Genomic DNA, 19,008 nt, shown 5'->3' with positions numbered 1-19,008 from the left:
AGAAGTTAGATTCATTTAACTGGGAGGACTGCATCTTTGGGTGCCATTGACAGCCCTAGACGTCCAACCCATTGTGACAGGGAGGGGCGAATGAACGGACGAACCGCCCCGCACTCAAAATGGATCAAAATGGTACATCTGGCACCGTCAGTACCAGCCAATGAGTGCCCTTTGAGGGTTACGACAAAAAAAGTCACAGTTTGTGCATGAAAGGGTTAAACATTGTATTTTATTTGGTGTCAGCTATTAGCTTATTCAACACACGATAATCAACAAAAGACAAAAAAAGAAATGTATTTACATTTTCTATAAATATTCTAAAAAGGAATCAACTTAAATCATTTTTTCCCCCAAAAGGAAAACATTCATACAAATTTGCGAATAACAAAATGCAGATTAGCTGCGTGGCAAAGCAAGTAAGTGGCGCTTTATAGCTACTCAACAGTGAGGGTAACAATGTCGTAGTGGACGCCTGGCTCCTCCTGCTGCTGCTGTTGTTTCTGCTCCTCCTGCTGGAGTTGTTCCAACTGCTCGGGCGTTGCTTCAGTGTAGACCGCTTGTACCTGTGTCTGTTCCTCCGCCATCACAGCTGCATCTGCCACTGCTAAGAGAAATTGGAGAACACTTGTATTCAACCTGCTACAAATATTGGAAATTTCAGACTATAAGCAGCTACTTTTTTTCCCCTAATTTTGAATCCTACGTCTTATTTGTGCATTTATTTAGGTAACACTTTATTTGACAGAGGCGTCATCATGTCATTAGATCGTCATAATTATGACATGATACTGTCATGGACATCAATGAATGCTTATCATAGATGTCATTTAAGTGCCTGTGATAGGAAAACATATTTATTTCATAATACACGCGTTTTTTTATGCTCCTGAATGAAATGGACCACTTGGATGTGTGAGGAAGCGATTGATATATTTTAGAGCTGAAACGAATACTCGAGCAACTCGAGTATCTCGAGTTTAAAAACTGATTTGAGTAATTTTATTCACCTCGAGGAATCGTTTAATTTTGCCAGCTCTTAGCATCACGTTTTGCCCGGACTACTTTTAATGCGGGACAACGCGCTGACGTCACGTGCGTAGAGGAAGAAGCAATAGTGGGGGGGGAAAAAAAAAAAAAAAAAAAACTTACTGCAGCCGATAGCCACTACAAACTACGCCGACGTTGCTAAAAACTACGCCCGCATGATGCTAGTGTGGTAGCAGGTAGTCTCCGATGCGTCTCATAGATATCGCATGCATTTAGAACTAGATGCAAAATGACAGACTCAGCCGCGTCTGGGCAGCTTTAGTAAACAGCCGCCATCTTTAAGCAGTAGACTTCTCAGCGCTAATAAATATGACGTTACTGTCACTCGTTCACGTAACGTTAGCCCTTCGGAGGGCTAGATTTCTATTGATTATATGACCACTGTCGATGCGTGGCTAACGTGTCTTACTTACAGGCTTTATTTAATCTGTAAAAACACAGCGCTGTTGAGTGATGAGGGTGTAAAATTAAAACATAATAAAGCTAACTGTCAGTTTTAGCTCAGTAGTCATTGCTGAATAAAACACCAAGTAGCACTGGTCCCTAATGTGCTCCAATACAGCAGGTATCATACATTTATTTTGAACACTGCAAAAACTCAAAATCCTATCAGTACTTACAGTTTAGACTAACTTAAAACTTAACTAGAACTTAAAAATGGCTTGACACAAATGGGAATTCAATTGAAACACGTGGAAAAAACACATAGCTTTCAAGTGATGTGTTTTATTAAGCGTAATTACATTTTTTGGTAAGAAATATTTTTTTAGTAAGATCTAGAAGTGTTTTGAGTGAAAGCAGAGAATATTTTTTCTAGTCACATCTAAGATGCAATTGTTGGCTGTTTTCAACAATGTACATCGAAAATAAAGACATTGATTGATTGAAAATGGTTCAATATTGGATCAAATGGCTTTTTTTCTCATGTACTGTATATTTATTATTGCTCTTTACCTAAAAAAATTTTTTTTTATCCGATTACTCGATTAATCGATAGAATTTTCAGTCGATTACTCGATTACTAAAATATTCGATAGCTGCAGCCCTAATACATTTATTCAATCTTTTTAATCCTGTGCTACGAAAATGCCAGACTTCCGGCTTCGGTCTTGCATTGAGGAAGAGGGCGCTGTGACGTGTACGGGAGAAGGAGTCCTCTTCACTATACAGCCGTACTGTTGTATGAGAAGGACCAAGAATTCAGCCGATTTTGCGGATTAATTTGTTTATTTTTCGCTTCACGCCAGCAGAAAAATCTTGCTGTACGAGGGAGAGGCATTGTGAGCCTTTTTGGGGTTTCAAAGGGTTCCCATTCACCGGTGGATATTAGCCAAAACAAGCCCTACTACTGTGGGACCGTGGGACTTACAAGGAAGTGAGTAAACATCGTGTTTTGTATTATGTCAAATAGTGGGATCATTTTAATATGTAGGTGGCTTGCATTTTGTGGCTGACATGCTCCTTGTCCCCTCGGCCGACGACCGGCGGCTTGTCGCGACGATCTCGGCTTATTGCCCTCGTCATGTGCCCGGTGTTCTGTCAAACTTTCCAACCGATCAGAAATTGCAACTTTGTGTTAAAATAGCCGCGAATACAGCGATTACAGAGTAAACACTACAAACTTTCTTTAAATAAAGGACTACTTGCGTTTGATCATTGATGGGCATGTAACAAGCTCTCCTCATACACATATTGTCATGTTAGCTGCATAACACTGCAGCCGCCCTCCTATAAGTCTCTCACTGTTTACGACTTCGCAGTGTAGTAAAGCATTATTTTGCCATATTCGTGTTAACCATTTGCCAGCTACACGCTCCTCCGACGTCGGCCGGTTTGTCCGGCGGTGATTGTCCAGCTGCTTCCCCGCAAACGAGTCCTCTGACCTCAGCAGGGGAACGACGAGCTCTAACTTGTTCGCCGCCGGAAGGGTTGCCAATCGGCGAAGACAATTGACAACCCAGTTGTCATGTGAAATGATCCGGGCTAGTTATGTTATACTCTAATGCCGTTATTAACAACACTTCGTATAATACAGTGCTGCAGCTTAATGTCTGGTGCGGCACATCGATGAACAAAAGTCGTTTATGTGTGAAATTTGGTGGGTGGCTGCTTATAGTCAGGTGCGCCTTATAGTCCGAAAATTACGGTACGTCATTATGCTGGAGTGGAACATGTTGTATGAGGTACATGATTTTCCTCTAGTGGACAGTCAATGTTTAAGCCCTTCCGACCTAAGCATACTGCTGAAGGACATGACGCGTTTGCGTCTCTAAGCCAATAAATATACTGCATCTAGTTGCTACTGCATCTTCTGGGAGATGATTGGATGAACCTTTACCTATCGAAATCAAATCATGAAGTTTGGCACGCCCTCTTTGCTATTTTTGGCTCTTTGAAAATGGCTGACCAAAAGCAACTTCAAAAAGGAATGAATGGTAAATGGTAAATGAAATGGTCTCATTTCTCATTAAAAACACATTAACATTAAAAATAACCAATAAAAGCATGAAATATTCCTGACCCAAAAAAAATTGCAATTTGTTCTGGTGTTTGAGTAAAAATCTGCTTTTTTTTTTTTTTTTGCCCAGCAGAAAAAATGCGGGTCTCAAGGGGTTAATTTGAACATAATGTTACAGTGCCTTATAGACAGTGATGACTCGATCACATATTTTTGCAGCCGGGTCACCTGATTTTGAGAATCTGCCAATACTGACTCCTGATCAGATACCGAAAGACAGAGAAAAAAAAAGTCCTCTTTTTAGCCCTAAAAAAGGTTTTTAAATTAAAAACCCAATCCTTTTCACCAGATTATGGTCCTCTGAAAACTACCGCGATCACGTGATCGGAACATCTCTAGTGCCTTATAAAAAAATATTCCATATAATTTGTAGGATTTTTTTTTTAGGAGCAATTGGGCAGTCAGCTGTTTTTTCATGTTTGTTACATTGGTTGTTTTGGTCTTTTTGAGATGTACATGGTGGATAAAGTTTTAGAAAACGACAGTATCAACCAGTTAAACAGCCATTTATTTAGGCAACCAATGAAAGGAAAAAAATAGTACAGTGGTAACGCAAGATACGAAATTAATTCGTTCTGGAGTGGCTTTTGTACCATTAATCGCGTTTTACATGTAAATAACCCAATTAGTTGCAAGCTTCTCCAAAAACACATAAATTTGCTGTCATGTTCTCTGATTGCCTGTCTTTTATTGTAATACTTTGTCCCGCCCTCGTGGCTCTTAAGTGTAACTATATCTTGTTAGATCCCAGCGCATACAGATGTTATCAAAAACTACTCAAGCACATAGCAAACACGGAGTGCTAAAAGATGAGCGGATGTTTCAGTTAGATATTCTGAATGATTCAAAAGTGTTTGGCTCTTTTTTTATTCTGGTCTTACCCTAATTATAACATTTATTATGCTGTTTCAGTGGAGAAATTGGAACAAATTAGGCGATTTTACGGGGATCCAGATTTTTGGGGGGACATTAATGAAGTGTGAATGGATCCTTAATGTTGTGGGTACAGCCATAAAGGTCAGTATAAAAATCAATAAATATTCAAAACAATAAAAATGCAGACCTGTAACTACAGAGTGGGCAGCAGCCTCCAGATCTTCCTGTTCTGTGGCAGCAGGCAGATACTGGACTGGACTGTCAGAGCTGACTGCAATCTGAAAAGGAAAAAAAAAAGGAATAAGCACATCTGACAGTTTTAATGAAACCTCCTAAAAAAATGTGAATCCAAATCACAAAATGTGGCGGTTTTAGGGGTGGGGCCCCATCTCTAATTTGAATGGTGGCACTGTTCCCATTTTAGCACAAAGCATGACAATCAGTGAATCTTCTATTCTGAAGTGAGAGACAATGAGAGAATGTTGCTTCTCATGCTGGCCTGAACGATACGTATATCATTTGAACATCGTCATCGTGTTGTGTGGATGCGCAATACTCGCATCGCAAGGACGTGCTTTTTTTTTTTTTTTTTTTTTTAACACATAAACTTGTTTTTCAGCTTCATGCTCGTACAGCGCCAAAGCCTCTCAACCTTTCTCCTGCTAAAGCAGTGCAACTAAACTGTTTTTCTTGGTCACAAGTGCAGCTGGCGTTTAGTACTTAAAGTTACTGATGATTGACAGGTTTGTAGCTTTGATCTAGCCAGAGAAGACTCGGTAGCTCTACAATCAAAGACACAAATGTGTTAATCTTCGTTAAACTTGATACACACTAACAGTGACCCAGTCTGAACAGTGCTGTGGCAACTCATTCATTGTGTGGGATGCTGTTCTCTGCAGCATGGGCGAATTTGAGTGGACTCACTCAATAAATAATTTAATATAGACAAGCATTTTTCTATGTTATCATTGTTTAAAATTATTCACATTATGAAGGCAGCGTACGTGGGATTTTTCCGGGTTCCTGCCTCCAAAAAAACATGAATTGTATGCTGATTGAACACTCCAAATTGTCCGTAGGTGTGAGAGTGTGCGTGGCTGGTTGTGTGCCTATATGTGCTCTGCGACTGGCTGGCAACCAGTTCAGGGTGTAAATATTGATATGTATCGCAATCCCCCCCACACAAACTAAAAATCGCAATGAGTTTTCCCAATATCGTTCAGGCCTATTCTCGAGTATGTTAACCCTTGAGAGTCGAAGGACGCGCCGGCGCGTCCTCAGCGCACGTCGTCTTTGAAGCGCCCTCACGTTTTAAATACGTCACCCACATGCCGTTGGTTGGTCTCGTTTTCAAGTGCGGAAGTTGCGGTTTACTCTCGTTATTATTTGAAGTCAATCGACCAATTAAAACGTGAGATATTGTCATTTAAGTTTTATAATTTTATTGTCCTCTCAAAAAAACATTAAAACGCTGCATGGATCATTTGTTTGTGTCTATATTTCCATCATTTCTTGTCCTTTTTCAAAACGGAAGCTCCATGAAAAAAACACAAATCAAACGAACCCTTTCGAAGTCACAGTGGAAGCACAAAATGCGTTTTTTAAATAAATATAACTGCCATGCGAGGTTCCACCGAACGAGAGGGAGGAGTGTTCTGAAGCAGCGAGGTGGCGAGCCGACGGCCGTTTGGATCGAGCAGCGACTTTGTGTGACTTTGAGAATGAACGGAAAACTAAATTTAGCGCAAGCAATTGTGCTATTTGATCAACTTGAGGAAGAGGATGGTCCAAATTCGTCATCATCGTCTTCTTCGGAAGAGTCCTCGAGTGAAGATAGTGACGTATTTGAACACGTGGGTGACGCCATCGACGAGCAGAGGTAAGCAAACTCACTTTTTTTTTTTTAGGCTGGAAAAAGTTTCTTTTGAAAGTTTCTTTTGATATTGCATGACAAAGTTAATTTTGATGCAATATAAGTGTGTGTTTGTGTATATAATAATAAAATGTGCATATCAGATCAAAGTCGTACGTGAACTGTGTGTATCCAAGGCAGGAATTTATAATTGTGGTGATCTTCTTTCTATATGAAGATTAGGGATGTAGCACATATTCAGCTATGGTATTCTTTCTATTGTCATACATATAGATTTCCATTATTATTTATTGCTGTATATATTTTTATTTTAAACTTTATTATTTTCATAAATACTGACATTTTTTCATGTACATTTATAGTGACAATGAAAGTAAAGTGAAATGAAAATGGAAGGGTGGAAAGACGACCAACACCCCATGGAAGTGTGGGCTGTGTGATGTCGCCCTGTTTCGAATTCCAGGACGAAACTGCTTTTCGGAGTGGCATGCCTGAAAAAAATTTAACTTGTGTATTGTAAATATTTTTGAAAATACTTTTTTTCCCCCAATGTTATATATATATAATTTTTTTCCCACAATCAGTCTTCTCAATTTGTGTATATAAATGTGTGTTCAAGAAGCTTGATTGTGTGTACATAGTTTTCATCAGGTGATGGGCCGCAATACCTAAACTCGTAAAGAGATGGCCTCTAAACACTTTTTGTGTTAGATGGTATATATTTTTTCACTGTTCGGTCTGCTGTATATAACCTGCTTTGACTAGAGCATGTATAAAGGCAAAAAACGCCTATGCTATACCTGTTGTTTATGTTGAATTGTCAAATATAAGACTATTTATTCTAAATTTTTTTGGTTGAATGTTCATCCTAACATGTTGAATAAATATTACAAAGTTTCAAAACGGTTCGTTACGCATGTTTGGTTGTCAATTGGACATCAAAATTAAAAATTTTGACAAAACGATTGTGGAATTTTTGGTCTTTTTGGGCCCAAAATGATGATTTATAATTGGTCAGTGACGGAAACAACAGTTTGGACATGAAGTTCAAGGTGTCACAAAAAAAGGGATCACACCAGGCCATCGTAAACAATTCTTTCTTTGAAATATAAAGGCAACTTCAAAGGCATGCAAAATCAGACAAAATAGGCCCAGACCTTAAAGGGTTAAATAGAAATGCTGCTTTTCATGTTTTAAATGGCTTTTCAAAAAAGTTATTAAAATTATTGTTCCATGTATTGTATCCTTACTTGCCCACAGTATGATTAAACATGAATTGTTACAAACCTTCATCTCTGCTTGACAGTATCACGCAAAGATGTTTTTACCGCCACATGCAGGATAATCTGCTTATTTCTTTGTTGACCAATACAAATACTGAACAAACATGGCAGCAACACTTTGCCTCTGAGGGATACATGCGGCACCATCTTGGCCCGTTTCAGAAAAACCCTAGAACCGCCACTGCACATAAAAATAATTCAAGCTAATCTTTTTTAAACGTTTTCTAAAAAAAACTTAAATAGGCTTTCTTTTACTTACTCCCAAAAAGTTGAAAAATGATCATTTCAATTATTGAGAGAAATTATTAAAATACAAATTAATTTCAATACATTAATTTAGAGGGGAAATGTCTAAATTAATGCAATATAGGGCTGCAGCTATCGAATATTTTAGTAATCGAGTATTCGACTGAATATTCTATCGATTAATCGGAAAAAAACTTTTTTAAAAATTTTATTTAAAGAGCAGTTATAAATATACATGCGAAAACAAGACAGTTCATCTAATATTGAACCATTTTCAGTCAATGTACATTGTTGAAAACAGCCAACAATTGCAACTCAGATATGACTAGAAAAAATAAATTCACTGCTTTCACTCAAAAAAACTTCTAGATCTTATAAAAAAAAAATGTTTTTAAATAATAAAATCTTATTTCTTACCAAAAAATGTCATTACGCTTCATTACACACTTACTTAAAAGTTAGATGTTTTTCCTACGTGTTTCGTTGAATTTCCATTTGTGTCAAGCTATTTTTAAGTTCTAGTGAGGTTTTAAGTTCATGCAAACAGACGTGCCCAAAGTCCGGCCCGGGGGCCAAATGAGGCCCGTGGTCAAATTTCATCCGGCCTCTGTCATAAAATCAATTACTTCTGGCCCGCACACAGACTTAATATTTTGGTAAGCAGTGCTGCTACCAGCATATGAAGTAGCTTACACACTAAATGCTGCTCCTCATTTACCCACTAAAAGGCAGCAGCACTCTAGGCAACAGTACCCCGTGTAACCCTTTACTTCCAATTTTCTAAAATGGTGACAATCAACAAAAAAAAGAAAGTTGACGCTTCAAGGATAGGTGGAAATTGGACTATTCACTAAAATACGCAACAACTCTGTCTGCCTCATATGCAAAGAGACAGTCGCTGTTTTTCAAGAGTTCAATGTGAGGCGATAATACCAAACAAGACACACTGACATACACAGCGTGAAACTGAATCAACTTGAAACTAGTTTCATTTCACAGCAGCAGTATTTCACAAGAGCCCGAGAGTCAAAAGAATGCCACAAAGGTTAGTTGTGAGATTGTTTGAAATTATTAATTTTAAAAAATAATAAAGCAAATGTGACACACAGAATGGCTTGCTAAAATTTGCTTAAATACATTGTTCTACGTGAAGGACGTCAGCCAAGGTCGGCCCCCCACATTTTTACCACAACAAATCTGACCCCCTTTGCAAAACGTTTGGACACCCCTGGTGTAAACTAAGTCCTGATAGGATTTTGAGTTTTTGCAGTGTTCAAAATAGATGTATGATACCTGCTGTATTGGAACACATTAGGGACCAGTACTACTTTGTGATTTATCCAGCAATGACTACTGAGCTAAAACTGACAGTTAGCTTTAATATGTTTTTATTTTACACCCTCATCACCCTACTCGCGCTGTTTTTACAGATTAAATAAAGCCTGTATGTAAGACATGTTAGCCACGCATCGACAGTAGTCATAATTAATTGAAACCTAGCCCTCCACAGGGCTAACGTTACGTGAGCAAGGGACAGTAACATTAATCTTAATTATTAGCGCTGAGAAGTCTACTGCTTTAAGATGGTGGCTGTTTACTAACGCCGCAGAGTCTGTCATGTCGCATCTAGTTCTATCTACATGTGATATCTATGAGACGTATCAGACGCTACCTGTTACCACTGGGCGTAGTTTTTAGCAATGTTGGCATAGTTTGTCAGGGCTGTCGGCTACAGTCGGGTATTATTGCTTCTTCCTCTACGCACGTGACGTCTGCGCGTTGTCCCGCATTAAAAGTGATGATGATGCATAGAGCTGGCAAAATTAAACGATTCCTGGAGGCGGATAAAATTACTCGGATCAGTTTTTAAACTCGAGTTACTCGAGTATTCGTTTCAGCTCTAATGCAATATGACTTTGCAGCAAATGTAACTGTAGGGAATGTCTAATGTGGCGCAACCCTGTTTTAAGGTGTCACCTGCTGCCCCTGCAGAAAAACTCCTTCGTGCTCGTACTGGATGATCTGTCCATCTGGTATCTATGGTACATAAGCAGAAGATGAGCCGCTCATCCTTCACACATTGCAGTCTGCTAACAGCGACCCATGCTCACCTGGATGTCACCATCTGCTAGCACCACGTACTCCTGCGGAATCAAGTGCTGCACACCATCCTGGGAGATGATGTACTGCACCTGAACACACAGACACAAGTTCAGTCGAAAGTTGTTTGTTACAATGATTGTGACGTACACCGTGGATTTAAAGCCAGACAAATGGAACTAACACTGGAATAACTGCTCCTCACCTCCGTGACTTGGTTGTCTCCTGTCATCAAGTGTTGGACTGTCTGTCCATCAATTGTAGTGATCTGTTGAATGTATGTGCCCTCTGCCTGAAAGGGAAAAATCACAGATGTTGCAATAAAATGTCTCACTTAAAGGTGGTTGCTAGACTGTACTACCTGGTCTGAAAGAGATTGATCTTGGGCCACGATTATATGCTCTCGAGTGAGTGCCTGCAGCTGATCTGGGCTGATGACTGTCTGGTGGGTCTGCAGGGCTGTAACACAAATCCTGTTTTAGGCGACATATTCTGTAACTTTTTAATGTGAGGTTGGCATAGAGCTGTGTGTCTAGACCAGCAGTGTCCAAACTACGGCAAATTACAGAATTACGGTACTTTTTAGCGTTGATTTCAAAATGTTAAGGTCTTCGCAAATTTTTTATGGCTTTTAGACAATAGTATTTCTTTATTCATAAAGCTTTACCATAAAAAAGTATGCAGACAGAGCTACAGTTTTGAATCATGTTCCAGAGTAAGGCCGTTGCTTGATAGCGGCTGGTTTAGCCTTTAGCCAAAAACATGAGCTGGGGTTAGTTGTCACAATTTGGATAGGGATGGTTGACACACCATCAACAGTTCAAAGTATTTAAAGGAGTTTTATTGTCACTGTTCAGGCAAAATTAAAACAGCTCAGTTGTGCACATGGTACAAGTAGGACTAAAAAAAAAAAAAAAACTATCAGAAAGATAAACCAGAACAGTGTGACTTAGGCTAGGTTCATACTACAGGTCTTAATGCACGAATCCAATTTTTTTTGTGTTTTTCCGACTCGAGTCAGGCATTAACTTGATGGTCTGAACGGGACAAGTCGCATAGAAGTGGACCATTTCAAATCCGATCGGAGTCATTTTCGTATGTGGTTCAAATCCGATCTGGGCCACATTTTTTCAGAACGTGACTGGCGGTCTGAACTGTCAAGACTCCCAAATCGGAACTCATGCAGCTATTACGTCAGCAAAGAGCAAGAGGCACGGAGGACGGCAGCCATGTAGGCATTAGCGTTCTAGCTTGAACTCTGCTTTTAAGCACGAAGCAGGCTTGACCACAGTCATAAAAAAATAAAACGAAGAAAAGAATAAGCCTTACAATTTTCGATTTTCATTCTGTGCGCCGAATGAGCAGTATTTCATTATTGCACACAAGGCCGAGTCGGGGCAAACTGACGCACCCAGGTCATTTCACGCACACACGTCAAGGCTCGTGTGTGCGTGTATGCGCTCTATCAGTCCATATAAACTTTGAATATAAGACTAAACGGGGATTATTAACATCTGTTATTTGTGTCCTCTTTTTGGAAATCAAAATATGATCACTCTGGAATGACATACTGTACAGCTAGCATGTGTAATTTGTTTTGATGCTTCTGCGCATGCGGGTCTCTTTGCTGAGCGCATATCGGACTGCGAATTAGTGCGCATGCTTGATACTTGAACGGTCTCAATGGACAAAGGCAGTCTGAATGGGCATCCCAAAATCACAGATATGGTAAAAAATAGGATTTGTGCATTAAGACCTGTAGTATGAACCTAGCCTTATCGTGTTCAGGCAGTGGGCACACCACTCTGCATTTTTGGAGAGCGCAGACTATGTCTGTCATCACACTTCAGACGCTGAATAGTTCACGTCGATGTTTGTCTTACACTGCAATGTGGCCAGCGCCTCCTCATCACGGTTTACAATGATGGTCTGCTGGGAGGCGGCGGTACGGCTCTTGGTGGTGGTCTGATGCTGATGGTGCAGGCGGTCCATGTGGAACTTGAGGTGGCCATTGCGATTGAAACTGAAAAAAAATGTATCATTTCAGCACTAACAGTTTGCTTGTTATTATGAACTTGTGGCAGGATACACGGTTGCCAGTCAATTGCAGGGCAAAAAATGTCTAAGGTGAGGTCATTCATTTTCTACAAAATGCTTTGCTCCTACCTTTGGCCACAGAGTGTACAAGAAAATGGCTTTTCATTTGTGTGTGTCAGCAGATGTCTGCGCAGGTCCTTCTTATTCTTGGAGGCAAAGCTGCAGCTGTGGCATTTGTGAGGTCGTAAGTATGAGTGAAGCTCCATGTGGGTCTGATTGAATCAAAAACATTCATTAAGTCAGCAGTTTGTGGCAAACATGCGTATAGAACCTGATCTTCACTCCGCCTGTGAAAATCAATAAATTTGGCATGACTTTGGCCTGAGAACGTTTTTAGTCCATGTGCATTTTTGTGGCCACGCAAGCCTTTTGTACCCACCTTAACCTCTGGCCAGGAACTGGATGTGAACTCACAGTCAGGGCACTTGAAGGTGTTGGGATCCAAGTGCGCCCGCTTGTGATTCTCCATATCCGAGCGGCCATTAAAAGACTCTGTGCATATGCGACAGGAAAACCTTTTGGCACTGACGCTGGGTGAGCTTATCGGAGGAGGAGAGGCAGGCGCTTCGCTGCTCAGCTATAAGCGAACAGGGAACGTGAGATGTGTGTAATGTGAAAACATCATCTAAAGAAAATATGCTTATTACCTCTACTTGTTGCAGAACACCATCGGATAGTCCAGTCGCCAGGTAGAACTTGTCACTTTTCAGATTCTGTACCTGGGACTCCTCTGCAGCCTGAACTTGATCATTCTTCTCATCACTGAAAAGAAAATCATTAATTGACTCAGTAGCAAATCATTTATCTGATGATTTGTTGGTCACGTAGGGCAAAGTTTAAAATTTGAAACACAAGTGTGGGCTACATGACCCGAAATGTGAGGTTCACATATGTGGACTTCATGTTCCATTTAAAATAAATAATATATAAATAATTAATCGAAATAAATATTTATACATTAACAAAATGTTCATGAAGAAAAATTAATAAAATCTGAAATACACAGTGTTAATGGCCACCCCAAAAAAAATTTTTTTTTTTTTTTTTTTAAATGAGTGCCCTATAATGGTATAATAAATGACAGAATGTTATTTGTTCAAATTCAAAATACACAATCTAATAAAACGATACTTAAAAAGAACAAAGAATTGTAATACTGTCACCTGCACTCAGAACTTTGGACCTCTTCAGTCACTTGTTCCACCACACTGAACTCCCCTTCGTCCGTGTAGGTTTCCATTGCTATCTGGGGGATTTCTTCCATCTCAGTCTCATAAGCCTCCTGCAGAACAGTTTCGCCGTTCTCGGACACGTGGACGGTGACGACCTTGTGGGTCTGTCCCTGTGCCGCTGACACGGCGCTCCACGTTTCCTTCTCCAAAGCTTTGACCTCAGTGCTGCCGTCCGGGTTGAGTACTGCAACCTGAGGAGCACAATCAGTGGCTGTGAAAGGGTTTTATTTTTTCTAACATCAAATAAATTTGAGCAGGTCCACTAACTTGTAAGGTGTTTCCAACCAATTCTCGGGCATTGCTCATATTTAGCAGCAGGCTCAGCGCATTTTGGGCGGAGAGTTCACCTGAATCATCTGGAGAGCAGACGCAAAACAGTATTTGGGTAAGTATAAAAAAAAAAAACCATAAAGTTACCTTATTTACTTTTGAATCAAAATCAAACATTTACAGTATTAGCATGTCGTCTGCCTCTTAGTTTGGAGTACAGTATATGTGTTAGCTTCCCTAATGAAAAAGTAAATCGTCTGTATGTATGTATGTGACTGAATGCTTGCTTAAAGTATGCGCTCTAATTTTGACCAGTACACCGTTTGCCTAAATTTGTTGTTTTATTGTTTGTTTGTCCTTCCTGACACAGGCTCAAGCAGCCGTCCCAGTAAAGACTGCTCACCTGCAGTCCTCATGAGATGTGCAATACAGGAATTGAACTAGAACTTTTTAACCTGGAATGAAATTTTGTTGCGCTTGTGTGATGACAAAGAAACTCTTTTGTATCAAATTAAAGATCTTAAGTACAATCAACATTCATAATGAAAATGGTTCACCTTTGCACAGGAGGAAAATTTTAACATATATTCTGTATGAGAAACAAGTGAATGTATTTTCTGTTAGCCATAAGCAGTGATGCACAAAATGATAAAATATTAATGGAAATTGTTTTGATAATTTCCAAAACATTGTGGATAACCTAGCACAACTGACCGCTTAAAATTATTGCTGCTCCGAACAACAAGCTGGGTCTAAAGGTCCCATGCCACAATTTTTATTTTATTGTGGACTTTAGATCTTTTTCATATCAATCGCCTTTGCAAAAAAATTGGCCAGGATGCCCAGGGTGCCGTTTTTTGACCTATTCTTGCTGGGCAAAAACAGTACTGACATCTGAAATGGGCCTATTTCTTATTTACTGTCGCGACAGTGATAGACAAACCGGATCTGCTTTTAAAATAAGCTGTTTTGACATTGACCAGCAAAACTTCCAAAGCTGTTCCCCTAATAATGAATGAGGAAAACATTTGTAAATGTGTCTAACCTTGTTCATAGATGATGGTCGTATTTCCCAGTGCATCATCGGAGACGGAAGCATTTCCAATCTCTTGAATAGTTTGAAGAGCTACATGGTCGACTGAAACCTGACAGACAGGTAAATATTAGGAAAGCATTGTTGAACGTTTACCTCATGTGTAGATGTTAAATGTAAGGCCACGTGAACTCACAATGGTGTTTGGCAAAACTTGAGCTCCATCCTCGTTTTGCTGTTTTAACTCCTCCACGCGCTGCAGGGTAAGGAAAGGTTTGCGGCGTCTCTTTGCCTCGGCCTCTGGGTGAGTAAGTGACCAGTCCTCAAAGGCTTCCGGGTGGCGACACTGCACATGGTGTCGAAGGTTCTTTCGATGTTTAGTCCCAAAGTGACACATAGTGCAGGCAAAAGGCTTGTCTCCTAAATTCAAGAAACATTTATAGAACAGACAAATGAGCAACACTTCAGGTCCAAGTTACCAACAACACTATCTTCTTTTAAATTGTCTGTTTACATCTAATCTAAACATTTACTGTATATGTCTTTTTACACTTGATGTGTACAAATCAATAAGCCTTTCATGCACAAATCATGATTTTTTATTTTAAATCAATAGAATAAAATGAGTTTAAAAAATAAAAAAAAAATTAAAGCAATATTTGGGTCCCTAACAAGTGTGTATTTCTGTTTTCATTTCTTTTGCTTTTCATTTTTATTTCAATTGTAATAATTCATAAAAAATTATTCATAATCACAGTATGATATAACAAACACTACAGGGTGTCCACAACATCTGGGTAGATAGGAATTTTACTCTTTTATTTATTGGACTGCAATGAAGGCCTGTTCAATCCAGTTCACCTGAATTTTGCAAGGCGCATGAAATTATGCATTGATAAATGACAATCATGGAAATCATATTGAACATGTAATTTATTAACATAATTCAATGAAATTGTTTTGTTTTAAAAGTATTTTTTAAATTATAATGTTAAGATATTACATTTTCAATATGAAATACGTACCCAGACCTTGTGGACACCCTGTATAATGATTGGATTTACAGTATAATCAAACATTTTTTAATGACCAAAAACAGTCACTAGCCCTATAAAAGTTTAAAGGTCTTAAGTGTTAAAAAAAAATAAAAAATTATCAAATATAGTCACTTGCTCTAGAACGTGAATAACTGTCCACTATAGAGACCACGGTCCCTGAAAGGGTTAAATACAATACAAATGTTATGTTTGAGGTACATGAACCGAATGATACGATGTAAACATGTTACACACAAAATATCAATACATCAAAATGTATTGGGACGCATTTGCATTATATTTAATAATGAACTTGCCACCCTAAAAATACAATTTTTTTTTTTAATCATTTAGTTTATATAAATGTACTTTATCATGGTCTGCACCTCTGTAGGGTACGATTTTTACATCGAAGGCAATGATTTGTGTACCTCTAATTATTAGAGTCTAATATAACATATACATGGTACTTAATGATCCATTCACATCTATTGTAACATTTTTATATCCAATTGAACTGACCAGTGTGTTTAATGGCCAGATGAGACACCAGGAATTCCTCCTTGGAAGTGGCGTATTTACAGTAATCGCACTTGAAGGGTCGGTCGCTGGTGTGGGACAGCTGGTGGTTGAGCAGCTGCTTCTTGTTGGCGCAAATGTAGTCACAAAACTCACATTTGAACCTGATCACAACGTACAAGATCAGGTTATTAATGAAGACGGGGAAAAAAAATAAATATTTTTGTGTATTTCTCAGTGAAAGCAATGTTTACATCAAGGGTTTTTTTCTGTGGAAGTCACTTTTCAATTAACTTGTACCCAAAAAAATAAGAACTGGAATACAACATGCATATTACTGACTTGCTGTCTCCCACACTCTGAAGGTGTGTCATAAGGTGCATTTTGAATGTGTAGCGCTTCTTGAAGGATTTGCCACACTGAAAAGACAGACAGAAATAATCAGATTACATGTCTAAGACTTGGAATTCACTTGAAAACCTGAGCGTCGACAAAATACCAATAAAGACCATTGTTTTATGTTTCACTAGTGGGTTGCTAAAATGACTGTTTGAAACACCAGACATCCAGACCTTATCGCACATGTGCGGCTTCTCAGCGCTGTGTGTCTTCAAATGCTGAGTCAGCCTCTTCTGCATGGGGTAAATTTTGTGACACACAGGACACGGGAACTCGGTTGCAGTCCCCACCTGCTAAAACAAAGTGCAGTGAGTTGGCTTATCGAGTAAAATAAAGTTCCATAATGCTTAAAAATGGCCCAACCCACAGTACTGTACATGAATGAAGAAACGATGTCAGAACAGGCAAACTTACCGTATCTTTTTTTTTCCTGGTGAATGTAAAGATAAATACTGTTAGGAATTGTTAAACTTGTTTTAAAATATAACAATATAAAAATCAAAGGTGGGCAAACCTTTGGGCTTCAGGGGACAAATCTTTTTGTTTAGATTTCTTTTGCATTGAAAAACTTAGTCATTGTATCTTTAGATTTTTTTGTCCATGGTGGTTGCATTGGCTTATTCCAGTTATGGATAGTATGTCCCAAATTATAACCCAAGACAGCAAAATATAGTACTGGTACAAATAATAACGGCAAGCTCTTATGATCTATTTACTAATGCATATGTGTTACTTACTATTTGTGAGCATTTAATAGCCTCGTAGTGTGACGCCACGAAAACCTAGCAGCCTAAGGGAGTTAAGGACCTGCCTAGCAGAACAAGCGGGACTGTCTAGATGGAATATGGATTTAAGGATTGCATAAGAATAGGGGTCCCGAAACTTTTTTCTGTGAGGGCCACATAACTTTTCCCTTGTCTGATGAGGGGCCGGCGTCAGTTTGTAACAGAAAAAGGGTTACGATTGCAGGAGTGCCTAAATGTAAAAATTATTTTTTTTCCAGAAAGCTGCATTCAAATAACCCTTTCTGGATTCTTCACGGAACAAAACGTAAATAAAATAAAAATTATAATATAATATAATAATAATAAATAAATAATAACACTATTAATTAAATAGATAATAACAAAAAAAAACCTCTCTGAGTTCTTCACGGAAAAAGGCCAGGAAATAAATAACACTATTGAGAAAAAAAAATTTCAAAATGCTCTCTGGTATTGTTCAGGGAGCCGGACGAAATGTGGAGGTGGGCCGTATCCGGCCCGCGGGCCGTAGTTTGGGGACCCCTGCCTTAGAACATCAAGCATGGCCGTTTCAGGATGAGACACTTTTACCTATATAAAACCAAGATGTCTTTTTTTTTTTTTTTTTTAATCAATTGATTAAATTATATAATAATAAACCATTTTATCAGAAATAAATTATTTGCTGTATCATTTTAAACAATCAATTCCATTTAATAAATGTATAAGCCAGTAAATATCCTTCCAACAAACACTTTTTCCTTAAAGTAATAGACATCATGTTTATCATGTGTAGCCCAGCAGAAATAATCTTGGCTAATAAAGTGAACACACACAGAATTTATTTTTTTCGAATGTAAAATAGTGAAGTGTTAATAAATGCCAGTATTTTACCAAATTAGGCTAAATAACTCTCAGACCTTTTTACTTTCTCTGCTCAGGCTTGAAATTCTCAAAAATACCTGTTCAATCCTCACAACGTTGTAAAATAAAATGAAAAGCAGTTTCTCATTTCTCTGAACATGTTGCAGAGGTTTTCGTACATCCATGCAAATGATTTGTACAATTCTCTGCTGTTTTCTACATTATCATCTGTCATGATGGTCAAAATGGATTATCACGGGTCTCTATTGAATAGTGTCACCACCATTCAGTCATGAGTTCATTGCATTAGTCTTTACATGCAACGTGGATGAACATGTCAGAATATGTCAACATGTGTGTGCTTATTTGTAAGCATTTTCATTACTCATTTTAATGGAGTTCCTACCACCATACTCCCCATTCCTCAAATCCGTAGAACATTTTTTTCTCCACATGGAGAAGATGGTAAGTGTATGATCGCCAGTCTCACATGCAGATGACTCTTCTGGATGCCATAAATGCAGCATACAGGGACATCACAGCAGATGCCTGCAGAGGCTGGATAAGGAATTCAAGAAGATTCTTTCCACACTGTATAGCAAGAGATGACATCGGTTAGTTGTACCGATGGGCTTTCTAATTTTGGTTTTATTCTTCGTTATACTCAGTGCTGTCTTTTGCTTTCTGAATCGCAATGACATGGTCTGTCAAGACATTGTAAAAACAGTAAAAGTGTAAACTGAATCTTGACCAATCTCTTGCAGTTAATCCTCCACACACAAAGGTGTAACTTGCAATTGTCATCAAAACTTACGTAAACCATCTTCAGGATCAGAGCCTCCAACAAAGCTGTTGTATTAAGACCAAGTAA

The 19,008-nt window shown here is 38.7% G+C and overlaps 1 protein-coding gene across 5 annotated transcripts in view; it reads right to left on the bottom strand.

The window, feature by feature from the left end:
• Positions 1-214: 214 nt before the first annotated feature.
• The window catches only part of znf335 (zinc finger protein 335), a 34,588-nt gene continuing 15,794 nt past the window's right edge, over positions 215-19,008 (bottom strand). For 3 of the 5 annotated variants that reach the window (XM_057830395.1, XM_057830393.1, XM_057830394.1), the window contains exons 11-28: positions 16,945-16,960; positions 16,704-16,823; positions 16,474-16,550; positions 16,135-16,295; positions 14,772-14,995; positions 14,588-14,687; positions 13,540-13,628; positions 13,204-13,463; positions 12,688-12,802; positions 12,420-12,617; positions 12,110-12,252; positions 11,827-11,966; positions 10,305-10,402; positions 10,149-10,235; positions 9,955-10,035; positions 9,821-9,880; positions 4,629-4,719; positions 215-604 (exon numbers count right to left, since the gene is read on the bottom strand). In XM_057830395.1, the coding sequence (XP_057686378.1) occupies positions 435-604; positions 4,629-4,719; positions 9,821-9,880; positions 9,955-10,035; positions 10,149-10,235; positions 10,305-10,402; positions 11,827-11,966; positions 12,110-12,252; positions 12,420-12,617; positions 12,688-12,802; positions 13,204-13,463; positions 13,540-13,628; positions 14,588-14,687; positions 14,772-14,995; positions 16,135-16,295; positions 16,474-16,550; positions 16,704-16,823; positions 16,945-16,960 (2,230 nt within the window). In that variant the 3' untranslated portion in view covers positions 215-434. The remainder of the gene's footprint in view (positions 605-4,628; positions 4,720-9,820; positions 9,881-9,954; positions 10,036-10,148; positions 10,236-10,304; positions 10,403-11,826; positions 11,967-12,109; positions 12,253-12,419; positions 12,618-12,687; positions 12,803-13,203; positions 13,464-13,539; positions 13,629-14,587; positions 14,688-14,771; positions 14,996-16,134; positions 16,296-16,473; positions 16,551-16,703; positions 16,824-16,944; positions 16,961-19,008) is intronic. The other 2 variants (XM_057830397.1, XM_057830396.1) reach the window with 2 other exon arrangements.

Source organism: Corythoichthys intestinalis, chromosome 2 (genome assembly GCF_030265065.1).
Source record: "Corythoichthys intestinalis isolate RoL2023-P3 chromosome 2, ASM3026506v1, whole genome shotgun sequence".
Lineage (NCBI taxonomy): Eukaryota > Metazoa > Chordata > Actinopteri > Syngnathiformes > Syngnathidae > Corythoichthys > Corythoichthys intestinalis.
Note: the sequence above shows the minus strand (reverse complement) of the source record. Positions and strands in the feature narration are given on the sequence as shown.